At 40.3% G+C, this 13,418-nt stretch overlaps 1 protein-coding gene across 4 annotated transcripts in view; it reads left to right on the top strand.

Annotated features, from left to right (window-relative positions):
• The window catches only part of KIAA1210 (KIAA1210 ortholog), a 51,832-nt gene continuing 38,414 nt past the window's right edge, over nt 1–13,418 (top strand). For 3 of the 4 annotated variants that reach the window (XM_027645473.1, XM_027645478.1, XM_027645469.1), the window contains exon 1: nt 12,098–12,288. In XM_027645473.1, coding sequence (XP_027501274.1) covers nt 12,227–12,288 — 62 coding nt within the window. In that variant the 5' untranslated portion in view covers nt 12,098–12,226. Of the gene's footprint in view, nt 200–12,097; nt 12,289–13,418 lie in introns of those variants that run through there. The other variant, XM_027645472.1, reaches the window with a different exon arrangement.

Below are 13,418 nucleotides of genomic sequence, written 5' to 3'. Positions count from 1 at the left end.
GCTTTGGGATAACGCTGGCGGGTGTTCCCGTGGCGGAGGCGAGCGGCGTGAGCTTTCTGCGAAGCATTCTTTGTTCCGATGCTGTATTCACCGGCTACCGGCTCCCTACGGCTGCGAACGCTCCCCGGGCATCCTCGTCCCGAACTACAGACTCGCAGGCTTCCTGTGTCGGACCTCTGCATTTTATGCTCCAAAACAGGTTTTTAACCCTACGTTAGTTAGCTGGAGTAGTTATGGTTGATAATATGATCTGGAGTTTATTTTGTCTCTTGCAGCGCTAGTGGAATTGCTGGAATTGGCGGATGTCTCCCAGGAGTGAAGTCTTAACACTGGTATGGGCACTGGGAGAATCCATGTGATCTCAGAGCTGGTATGAAGGAGTGACGTGAGAGAAGTAGTAAAGGGTCAGATACATGAGCTGTAGTAGATGAAAAGACACCCACTGTGTAATTTCTGTCCTGTTTGTTTTGCTGAGACTCTCCATAGCTTGATCTTACAAACAGCTGTATGCAGGAGTAACACCTTAATAACTTTGGTGAATTTCCTGTGATAACTATCCTTGTACAAGTCAGTATGGCTCATGTAAGGGCAAGTGCTTTCATCCAGGTAACAATCTGCAGGCAGGGTATGAGCACAAAATATCCAAGAACCTCAGCAAACCACCTCCAGTCTTTTCCATAGTGTAGTCCAACTCCTCTCTTGAAAACTGAGGAGTTTCTCATTTAAAATGTCCCTTTTTCCAGGTAATCTGAAGTATACTGTTAGGAACCTTTAAAACAGAAAAGCAAGTTTGGTGACATTATCTTTTATTAACAGCTTCACCATTGTGAGTTTTCTATTTCTGTTTCCCTCACACTATATAATAGATGATAATTAGGACTCCAATACTTTTGCAGGTACACTGCAAGATAGGAAATACAAATATATATTTGTCTTGCTGTTACAAAACAAATACAGTGAAAAATTAATCCAGTGATTTCATGAGCATGGAATTACTTTTTGCACTGTTTGGTTGTTTATAGTTTGGACTTCTAGCTGTATAACATAGAGACCACATTGCCAGTGGTTCAGGCCAATTCCTGAAGAAGAAGACTTTTCCACTTAAGCTGTTTGTTTATGTTTCTGTCAAAGATTTGATGGAAGTTTTCTGAAAATGAAATGTCACAGATTCCTGTGACCACAGTGATGGAGACATGCCCAGGGCAGATTTGATGACTCAAAATTCTTTGTCCTTTGGAACCCACAGCACAGGGTTTTTTTGCTATATCCAGACATGTGGGAACTAAATCCCCTTTTAGCTTCTTTTTAGTTTTTCTGGGATCCAGGGAGTGCAGACTTATTCAGCAAAAGCTAAATTTTACCACTTTAGAAGATTTACTGACATTTGTTTCTGTTTCAAAGTTAGTATTTGTGTCTACTTGTTTCGTACCTTACCAGTCAGAGAATTTGCTACAGGCAAATGCACACCTATGTTTTCTTTTACCAGAAGATGATGTATGGCAGTCAGAGAAGAAACAAGAAATTATACTTGGTCCAAAGACCTGCTTAATACAGGCCCATTAATTTATTTAGAGATCAGTGGTTACTTAGAATATTTCACAAGAAAGCACTCGCTGCCAGTGCAAATACTGGGATCATGCATAAGCCTTAAGAGAAGGGCTAAGATGTTGCTCAATTTTGAGCAACTTTGAAAATGGGCACTCAGGGACAGTATTTTGTGTATGTGGGAGTCTGAAATGTTTAATACAAACAAATACTTCTTTAGTTGTTCCTGCTTAATCTCTGCTAAAATCCACTATGACTTTGACCAGAATGCTTTACTGTATCTGATACTGTTGACATGTGTTAGACATTCATTCATATGTATTTATTTATTTATACGAAATCTCTCTCTATGTAAATGAAAAGGAAGTACACATGGTTTAGCAAACTGGGGAGCTGATTTTTTTTTCCCCCTGAGGATTTTCAGTAATCCTTATGTTTGTACTGTGAACAGTGTGCGTGGTGTGGTTGGTCTCAATATCTTTAGTTATGTAACATAAACATCAAGCTGTGCTGTAAGTCAAACAGGGGACAAAGCAGTGTGACTGTAGTCTCTGTGGTACATCAGACTGCAGGCTGACACTACGATGGGAAGAGCTGAGTTCAGTGGAAAGACTGTCACTGATTTTAATGAGCTGTGGATATGGCCCAAACTCAAGAATCGGTGGCTTGGCTTCACTGGAATGCCACCAGCATCATGTTGAGTCATGCGTGCACAGATACATATACATCCTCTTAAAGTTTAAAATAGCTTTCAAAAGGAGTGCCAGTGCCACAAGCAAAGATACCATTTGTATTTCATCATTTTCTTCTAAATGAATTCAAACACACTGCATAAGATTTTGGTACTTAACACTGGGTTTAGTGGAAATGCAGTTCTGTCCCCTCATCACTCCCTCAGATGTGTTTCTATGCCAGTTCTTCCATCTGTTTAAGGTCAATCTATTGTGTAGTTTAAGCATAAAGCTACCTAGATATCTCTCCATCTGGAGAGGTTTATCTCCATATCTTCAGTTGACAGCTTGTATGTGCAATGAAAGGAGTGCTACAGGTTAGAACTTGAAACCACCTCTTTGGCGAGCAGCACTGAGATTTGCAGCTGATGGTATTAACAAGGATTGTTGTAACTACTATTCTTCCCTCACTCCTGCTGACTGTTGCAGTTCCCCCCAAATGCCATGAGAGCTCATCAGGTCATAGCTCACACAGCCAGGTGATTGTGCCAGACTGAACATTCTTCTGAGCAAACAAAACCAGGCAAAACTGTCAAAATACATGCCCAACCACAAAGCTTGAAAGCAGGATCTTTAATGATTCAGAAACTGAAAATGAAGAGACCACCAAATATTTCCAATATGCCTGCTTGTTTAAGGCATCACATGATTTTGCTGACTCAGGAATGCTGAATTTTGGGTGGCTGCACTATTCTAAGCTCTTAAAACTGTAGGAAGCAATGAGGATCTTATTTCACAGCTTCTGTTGAAATTTCTGCTTGAAAGCCTGTGGGGAAAAATGGAAGTTAGTGCACATACTTATTTTGCTTACAACTTTGTTGCTGTCTTTAGGGCTGACCTCAGCAAAATGGCATGTCAAGGAGTCACACAGCCCATCCTGCTTTCACTGCCATTCTTTGGCTTTTCATCTGCTGTTCCACCCTCTCTTCTTTCTGCTGGACATGCATTTCTTAAATTTAAATGACATTTGCCAGTAAAAGAGGTTGCCATTATTCATAGGAGTCTGTTAAATATTACTGCTACCATTTGCCAGAAAATGTTATAGTAGCTTGTGGTCAAGTGTGTCCTTTCCTTTCTCCCAGTTAATACTGTATGAGACTGTTTTGTATTCCACTAGGTTACAAAGGAAGGATACCTGCCAGCACAAAAAGGGTTAATGCTCATGGATTTGGCTGGGTCTTTGCTATTTTGAGTGCCAAGACTCTTTTTTGCACCTTTTTTTTTTTTTTAATGAGATTTCTGACTTAGCAGAGTTGGAGCTGCAGCCCTTGCGATGTGATGTGGGGATATTTGTCTCTCCCTGGATTCTGGCATCTGGCAAACCAGCATCTTTTCCCAGTCCTGTGGCACATTACTGCAGGCAGATAAAAGAGGTCTAAGGCTCTTCCTCACAGTGTCAGGATAAATTTTATCCCATTGTTCAAGAAGCTATTCGTATATTTCTAAGCACTGGTAATGACAAGAGAGGGAAGGGTTAGAGAAGATGCATCCTCTGATCCTGTTTTTCAAAGCAGTGTCAGGATTTCTGAGCTCTTCTGAATTTACCCTTTTTTTTATATGCTACATTTCATTATCTCAGTAAGAGGAAGTGAAAGGACGAGTGAAAGAAAGCAGGAGAGGCAGACAGTGTGGTATACTTGACATTTGAGAAATGATCCAAGGGTTTCTCTACAAATTTAAACTATAAACCCTTAATATAATTACCCAGAAACATGATAGAAGCCAGGAGTGTTTATTAATGGTGCTTGCTTGATTTTCTAGCTTTTTCAATCTATATGTTGTATTCCAGTTTACCTTCAAGTGATATAACACCTCATAGGGAACTTGTGGATTTATATAATTGGCTTTAAATCTGAATTAAAAAGGGGGAGATGTCAACACAATTTTATAGAGAATGGGGCATAGAAAACCTCCTATGCATTAGGAGACTAAATTCAGCTGGTGATACCATCTAGGAATTGCCTTCTGTACAATAGTAATGACAGTTTTTTCCAAAATCCTTAGTTCTTTGTTTGTAGATGTGTTAAGAAAGACCTTATTTACAGCTGCATAAAGCTTTAATTTTTTAAAGGTTTTTGTCCTTTGAAAGAGACATAGCATGCAGCACATCAAAGTAAATTTCAAAGCCACAATGCAACGTTTGTGTGCTTTTAAAGGTTCAAGAGCAGTACAGTGAACAGAAGAACATGAGATTTTTTATACACCTCTTGTTAACTACCAGCATGTACTTCTTTGAGCATTTATTTTTTTATGGCTTATTTTCTTTTTTTGAATCTGTCTTTCACACACCATCACTATGTTGCTACTGTGCTGACGGAAGAGTGGATTTAATGAGTTGAACTCCTAAAGCTGTGGGCTCTGCAATAATTAAAAGCGATATCTTATTGTATAATAAAATACATTAAAATGTTAGGGTTCTTATGATAAATGTTTCACGAGAGGATCTGAGTTTGTCTTTGTGGGGAGGTGCTGATAAAACCTGTAGAACGGGTAGGTGACTTTGCAGGTACTGCTCCTCTTTCTGTTTGGACCCACAGTGTTGCTGGCATTTCAGTATTTGAAAACTACCTGGATGGAAGGATCCACTTAGTAGCAAGGATTCAAGGCTTGATGCCAATACCAGTGGATATCAATTATGTTCTCTCTAAAGGAGTGGTGAGGCTGAGAGTGGCATTTATCCTAGGAAAGCTGTTGGTATCCCCTAAACTCCGTGGTAAGGCAGAAAGACACCAGAACAATGGACTTAAGTTTGTCATGGCTCTTAACTGCAGCTTTTTTGGATACCACTGATCCTAGGGTGACAGACCCATCGGCTCAGTGAACAGCTTAAAGTGTGTGCCAAGCTCTGTGGTTGGGAAGGACCAAGCAGAGATCCAGTTTAAGCATGTGATTATGTGACTTAGTGACACAGAACTGTGGTTTATTCAACAGCTTTAGGTAAAATTCTTCTGCAATTAGCTTATTTCCTGCCTCTGGATATTTATTAGATATTTTCTCTTCCCATTATAGTGGGAACAGCTCCAGCATATTTAAGAGACAATTGAGAGCACACTGGGATACTTAAAGATTGCCAGAACTTGAATCTGAGTAACCTGTTAGGCTGCTGTGTAAGGACTCTGCTGTGCTATGGGTCTGTTCTGGAGAAACTGGCTCAGTATGAGGTATTTTTTATTATGTGATGATTTTAAAACTCTGAACATGAGAGGTCAAATTATGCAGTGCACTTGCTGATTTCTAATTTAACTCAGCATTTTGATGCCCGTGCTCCTGTAAGAGTTCCCATGGCTGAAGGCTGGCTAGTGAACTTAGAGTTATCTTGGGTATTTATAGGGTGACTATTCTTGTAGGGTCTTTCTGGCTGTCCTTATTGAGCAAGGGAGGATGGGGAAAGACTCTAAAACACAGTTCCAGGCACCAGGAATTTTTGAGTTCCGTTGCAGTTTATGGATTCTGGAATAGTCACTGATTTACTTGTCCTCGGTTCTCCCCACCGTATCTGCAGTATGGAATAGTACATTCTGTGCAGAGGGACACAGGTCTGGTATCTCACAGGTATCAAGTGGTAGGAATAAATTTATTATTTCTTAATATGTTCAGTTATTTTGCAGCTTGTGAAATGAACCAGGTACAGTATTCATGCTTTTATACAGAGAAAAGATAACAAAGAAAACACAATGTTACCATTGCCTACTAATTTGAGTTAAATGTCAAGAATATGCCGGTTTGACTTTTATTTTTCTATTTGCTTCCCCTTGGAGCAACAAAGCCTGCAGGCAGGACATTCTGGGACTCCACTGCCCTTCTCTGAAGGTTAATGGTCACCTTATCTTTAGCCTTGTGTTTGCAGGCTCTGGAGCCAGACAGCCTTTTCCCCAGAGCTGTGCTTCCGTGATTTCCCGTATTATTGCCTCAGCCAACAGCCACTGAGATGGTATCAGAGATGACCTTCGCTTTTGAATTTTTATTTCAGTTGCAGTTGAAATTCAGGATGTTGATGACTTTAGGAATATTATTCCAGATGTGGGAGTCCCTGATTCTCCTCTTGCTCATACCTGCACAAACGAATCAGAAGTAATTCTGTTGAAGAGGTGGGTCTACATTAGTGCAAAACTAATATACATGGGAAGTCATTAAACTTGATTGCTGTTCACAGCACAGGCATTAGTGGTAATGTTGATCTGATCTGTCTCCAAGGGAGCTTGGCGAGAGTGTTGGAAGGACATTAACTGGATCTATCCCTAGAGGGGAGTTTGGGAAGAATGGGGCGTAGAAAACTCAATTCATTATTCACATCATCTCAGGATATTTGTTTAGACTCAGTAACTGTTACCTCTGATGTTCGACATCTAGACTAGGCAGTGGTCCATGTGCCTGTAGCTACATACTGTGTTCTCACATTTCTTTCCAGATGGTCTTGTATATTGGTGCCTGCCTGGACACTGAGAAGGAAAAGTTGTGTTGTTGGAACTTAATATTTTTAACACGGTGTTTTCTTAAGTCAGAATCTGCAGAAATAGAGCTCCTTTGTTCAACTTCTGCACTACTCCCCCTTAGACAAAAGAACCACAGTTTCCTAGTATATAAAATATTGACCGTGCTAGTATTTTCACAGGAAATACCAGCTCTTCCACTGTGTCAAAAATAATCTGCTTTTCATTCAGATTCTTTAAAATCTTAGACTTTAGATTTATGATCTTGGATGAAAAAAGCAGAAACGTGAGAGGCAGCACATGCTGGCTATATTGTCTGTGTATACAGGGATGCTGTCACTTCTCTGTTAGTAAATTATATATTTATATGCAAATAAATCCTTGTACATTTGTAAAATGTCAAACAAACAATCTATCTCTGGATATGTATTACTTTTTTTGTCAATTGCTATTTTCTCTCACTGAAGTCTGAGGTTACATCTGTGATCCTGTTGCAAATCTAGAGGAAATTACCTTTTGAATGACTCATGGTCTGACCTTCATCTCCAGATAATCCAGGAAGAGTTCACATTTGGCTGTGGGGACACAAAGGATAGATTTAGAATACCAGTATTTTTGGCTGTATTTTATAATTCAGTAATGCACTGGATATCCCATACTGAAGTTTATCTTCACTCCTTCCTCAGAGGTGAAGACAGTCTGTTTGTGGTAAACTGCAAGAAACAATTCAGACTCAGAGTTACCAAACACTGGAATCAAAGAGATTATATGTATTGCTGCTTTCTTTGAAATATTCTTGTTATTGAAGGAGATTGCAGGAAGTCCTCTAACAGGGAATAACAACAACAAAAATCCCCCAAATCCCACGCATTGTACACAAAGTGTGAAAATAGACTTAATTAGAGCAACATACAGTAATTAGACTCCAGATAAACTATCACGGCAAATTCTTCTGGTTTATATGCATGAATAAAAAGCCATTAATAGTGCATAGTTGGAGGTGTCTGACTATACTCTCTACTTTCAGTTTCAGAGACAGGCTTTGACCCTCATTTTCCTTCTAATATTAATCACAGATGGATGTATAAACTCTGCAAGGCAGAAATCCTCTTATCTCCACTTCTTTGTTGTCTGCAGAGTACTGTGTTTGATTCTAACCCTGTTTGTTTAAAGCTCTGATACTGCAGCTTTTAACAGCGGTGCATGTTTAGTTGTTTTGTTAGAATTGAAGGGCTTTCACAGAAAATTTCTAAGCCAGGCTGATTTGCCAGCCTGGGAATCTCACTTGTAAGAAAACTGAATCCATTCATCTTTCAGGAAAGTATTTTCTGAGAATCACGTTTATGCTGGCACACAGTTGCAGAGCATTGTTAGGGGTACAGATGCAACATGCATGTAAGAAATGCGTGGAATCTTCATGGCATAAAATCCAAGTGCCCATAGATCAGTATATGACGGCTCACCCTGTCACAATGGTGACAGGGGAGCTGCAAACTCCTTCAGTGAATTCTCACCTGATAGACACTGTTTTCAAAGCAGCAAAACTTACCAGAGGAATGCAGTCAAAATGTTACAGTGACTAGGAAAGAAGAAAGTAGATTAGATTTTGGTAGAGCTTGAAGGCTAAAAACAGGAGACTAAAGTCTGCCTTGTTGAATTCAGTTCAGAGATGTAGAAATCTAAAGGAAATCTGAAATGCTGTGGTCTATTAGTTTGCTGTGGGATTTTTACTCCTACCTCTAAATTTGTTTAGTGAAAAATTCACATGAAACTTTTGTCCCTTTCTGGAAAAAATTTAAAAAAATGTAAACCAAATGTCCATGTTTAAATACAATTTGTGAATCATGGGATTTCCTAGTTGTGTGACATCTGGTCCATCCCTGCTGCTGTGCACTGTGTCTGTGTCCTGATGGACAGAGCAAGCCAGCTTTGGATGGGCAATTTGTGAAGTTGGAAGTGTTTGCAATCTGGGAGCCGGGGAGGCAAGGATGTGGTCAGCCCTTAGAGACCCCGTTGCAAGAGGCTACAAAAAAAGCAGTAGCTCTGTCAGACATGGAACATGTTTAGAATTGCTGGTTGTGTGTATAGTTCCTGACACCTCTGCTGTCAGGCTGCTGGTGTGTACCCTATGCATTTGTAGTATGTATATATTTAAATGTCCTCCATTGGATTAGTAGTTGCTGTTGGTTACTTATGTTGAAGAGGCCTTTTTTTTTTCACCGTGGCACAGGTCACAGTGCCTGAGAAATGAATTTTAGGAGCTGTATTTTGGTGCAAGCATTTTTCAGTGGTTGGGTTCCTGGGCCTTGCTCAGACTTGCCTCCCTCCTTTGGAGAAATTGAGAAACTCGTTGGGACGTTTACCAGGCACTTGGATCTCTGCTGCTGCCCATTCATTGCTGCTGGTACCACTGCGGGAAGGCAGCTTCCCACCAGGACTGCTTGTTCTCCCAGAAGGGGAAGCAAGGTGGATTTGGATGTGCAGTGATCACAGAGGGTGGTGCAATGTTGGGCTGTTGAGAGAAAGCAGTGACAGTGAGTTTGACAGTGAGTTAAAATGGGGAAGGCCATAATTTTCAAGTGAAAGTAGGCCTGGACTGGGCTATTTTAATCAAGCCAAGCCACAAACTTTAGAGGAAATCCAGATCTGATTCAACTTCCAGGTATTTAAACTTGCTGTCTTCCCTATCTTTAAAGAACCATCTTTACTTTGCCGAAGTCTGTATTTGTGGTTATTTGGTGTTCACTAACTTTCCAAGTTAAAACCAGCTTTAATTAATTGGCAGTAGAGCAGCCTGTTCACTTCAGCACTTATATGAAGAGCTAATGTAAGTGTAACAATGTTTGGCTCTCAAACCCATGGTGCAGCACATAACTGCTTACTTGCACTGATTTACCTGTGGATGAGGAGCCATGATGTTTATCAGCATCTAAGATTTCAGACCTGTACCCAAAAAGCTCAGTGTGTAGCCATTTGGAGCTGTGCTAGTGATAAAGAAGCAGAGCAGTGAATAATAAATCTAACATGAAGTGGCTTGGAGAGTGATATGAAGATAGAGAATCAAAAAGGATTAAATCCTGAGGTAGGGTAATTATTTTTAATGACTGTTTACTAGTTTTTGCTTCTTGGAAAGTAAGGGGGTTTTGAGATGGTGCAATGTGTCTTGCTAAACTACCAGTTACTGGGAATGGGACTATGTCTGACCTAAATGGAACCCAACAGATGAAGAGTTGCATGTTCAGGTAAGTCACTTCAAGACAAAAATGCATGAAAGAAAACAAGAATAATGAAAGGAAGCCAAACCATCTGAGGAGGTTTGGAGACAGGGAATCCACTTCATGTTAGCAAAAACTCCAATCTTTTGAAGCTTGTGGGCTGTATTCTACACCAGGTGAAGTGATGAAGTCTTCCAAAGCCATCAAGATTGCACCCTTCCACTGGCTTTAGGGACTGTGCCTTCCTGCTGGAAGGCCATTTGATCTTTCCAGCTTTTAAATACAAATGTGAATTTTTCATGAGGTCTCCTTCATTTCTTACTGTACTACAAATGTTTCTGTTGGCAGCATTTTCTGAACTAAATGCCAGGCAAATTTCAGATGCAATCCTACATCCAAGGTTTTGAACATTAGGCCAGTCAGAAGGTTTCTCCAGTAATCTCCAGGAATTCCTTCCCAGTGGTTGTTACCCAATAACTGAAACCTTGATTTTGCATTTTTTTTTTTTCCTGTGGGCTTTCTCTGATGGGTGGAGATTAATGCTCTCCAGTGAGCCTTTTTCTGTTGGGATTAGGAGTTCAGTATGAAGTCATTGTGACAAATGTAGTAATTCAGGACAATGGTGAAACTTCCTTGGGTAGAACTTCAACCAGTGTTACTGTATTTTTGCTTCTTTGTCTTTTCCCAAGAGACAGAAAGTGTACCTGCTGGAGGTCAGATTTGATTTGCAGTTCTTGTGTGGATGGCATTGAAGCTGGCTGCTTGGAGAGGCTTTTGCTTGCCTGCTAAGTGGGAAACTAGACTAGAATATGATTTGTTTCCTCTTTGTGATGGCTCTTGCACTTGCTGTCATCTATAATTTGTGTCATGACTTTCCTTTGTGAAGGGACCTTAATAGAAAATAGAGAAATGGAGTTGTCTGTTCATAGGTTTCAAAGTTCTGCACTGGTGGAAAACTGCTGTAGCTGAGTGACTTATGTGACTCCTCACCCGAGGCCCATTTCTCAAACATCATGTTTCTGTTATCGGAAAGGTATTAAAACAAAATACTTTTTTTCCTAGTATTCCAGAAGAACTGCTCCACCTTAGATCTGGTCTTGCTTCTCAATGCCTTTAAGAGGAGCTCATATAGAAATAATAATACTGCCTCTTACTGGCTTGTCAGAGCCAAGTATTCAAATACTGTGTACTAGCTAAGAAACACAAATAAATGTGGTTTTCTTCTGATCTTCTAGGAATTACTGTAAATATTTCCTTTGCTATTATGAGAGTTATGAACTTCCTACTTTCAAATATATGTGCATTTTTTAAATCAGGAGCTGACATTCTTAGCAAGACATGCGACTCCAGGAACAGGCTGACGTGTTACTGGCTGCTGCTGCTCCCTTGTTGTGTGCAAGCAGCACAAACAATGTCTTGCCTCATATCTCTGCTTTTACCTCAACAGAGGCCATTAACAGCCATGATGCAAATTCATTTCCACGTGAATTTAATGCAATATAATGTCAGAAATGTGTACAGCTATGTTGTCCCCAGGACTTGGGTCACCCCTGTGAATGAAGCTGCTTGAGGTTTATGTTCCCCAGCATTTTCCTCCTTCCACACCCAGTGAGGGTGTCCTTAGTTGTGATAGTGAGTAACAACCATTAGTGTATTGTCAGAGGTCATCACCAGGCAGTAATTTTGTCATATGGGTCTACTGGCTAATTTAAACTCTAGAGCTTTTAGCCTGACCTTGCAATATTGCAGGGATGTAGTTGGGTTTTTTCCTCTCTGTTAATGTGTTGTTAGAATAGATTATGATTTACAGTGAATTGGGATAATGCCTGTTTTGGAAGGTGCTGTGCACCCCTTATGTGCTGGAGAATAATTACAGTTTTTACTGGTTATTTCTAAGATGTTGCAAGTATTTTCTGTAGCTTTCCTCTGTCAAAAAAAAAAATAACAATAACAATTAATCTCCTCAGGGCTTCTTCACATCCTAATTACAACCAAGCCTCTCATTAGTCCCACAGCGAGACAGAATCAAATGCCATATGGTATTTTACACTTAGGATGCTGCGCGTACCAAGAGCTGGAAGGAGACAGGAAAAGGGGGAGTTAACAATTCATAACCATTTATGGAGCAGGCACAGCCCTCCTTGGACCCAGTTCAGCAGAGTCTGAGGGCCTCAGATCAGGAACTTTATCTGGCCAGTAATTGCATCGGCATGCTGGCTGCCTTGTGCGCGCGTGTGGGCAAGTGCTGAGCACGACACAAGGCTGCAGAACCTTTCGCTGGCATCCACACACAGGGATGAATTAAATGCACACACGCCTCCTGGGAAACACCATGGCTGGATTCTACGGGTGCCTGAAAAGTAAAAAGTAAGTGCCATGCTGAGCCCTCCCCTCCACCTTTCCAAAGTGAACTGAGTCTACTGAGTAGTTTGAAAACCTGTCTTTGTTGTATTGCAGCTGCAGCGCTGAGCAAAGTGCTTATGCCTTGGGACTGAAGCACCATTCTGAGCGCAGAAGTGCAAAAAATTAGTCCTGAGTAAAATATTAGTGTGGTGAGAATTGGTCATGTTTTTTTTCCTTTGGAGGTGTAGGCATGAAATATTGAAAAAGGAATTAAGAATCTCTTCCTGTTTAACTATAGCAAGAGGAAAAATGTCTTCTTCCTTAGTGATTAGCTATATTGTTTGTATATTAACACATAAAAATGAGAAATACGGAAATGTACATTGGCTTTTATAAAAGCATTCAGCTAGAAGTCTGGCACTAAATGCTCTTTAAGAACTTGATGTGCTCAGTTTTTCTATAAGCAATCTGAGGTTTGTTTCTGTAATTGCTCCCTGTTGAGAGATTCGATTGTATTTAAAAGAAATATTTTTTTATTGCTTCACTGACATGTTCTGTTGGAGCAGACTATAAAGAGAGAAGAGAATGAGATAATGCACGTTAGTGTTTGTGCTTTAAACCACCATGAAGATGCATTCTGTTTCTACTTTGACATTCCCCCTGCTAAGGAATGGAACAAAATTTCCTGCTGCCAAACCCGAGCAGTGGTTTGATCATGTTTTGCGCCAGCAGACTGCAGAGGGCTCTATTCTTGCACCCAGTGTGGGATTACAGACAGGGAACATGCACAGTGGAATGCAAGTGAAGCTGTGTCTTGAGGCTTAGGATGTGAATGCTGACAGTTGAATGTGTAAGTCCTAGTTAGCAGAGGGGGAAACATAGTTCGAAAGTGGTGATGGATTCTTTTTCCTTTTCCCTCTCCTAAAGGTTGTATCCCTCACACTAACAGTTTGTCTCAAGTTACTCTGGTGGAAATGTGCATTTTCAAAGGCACACAACTCTATTGGATTTCAGTTAGCATTTCCATTCCATATTGACTCTTTTCCTCCTCTGAAATTTGTAACAGGGAATTAATATTTAATATTTGCTTTAAATAAGGGAAGAGTATGCCATCATAACTAGCAAAAGGTCTAAGAATGAGTCTTGATGAAGAT

This window comes from Corapipo altera, unplaced genomic scaffold, assembly GCF_003945725.1.
Source record: "Corapipo altera isolate COAL_440 unplaced genomic scaffold, ASM394572v1 65, whole genome shotgun sequence".
Taxonomy (NCBI): domain Eukaryota; kingdom Metazoa; phylum Chordata; class Aves; order Passeriformes; family Pipridae; genus Corapipo; species Corapipo altera.
This window is presented reverse-complemented; position numbering and strand designations above follow the sequence as displayed.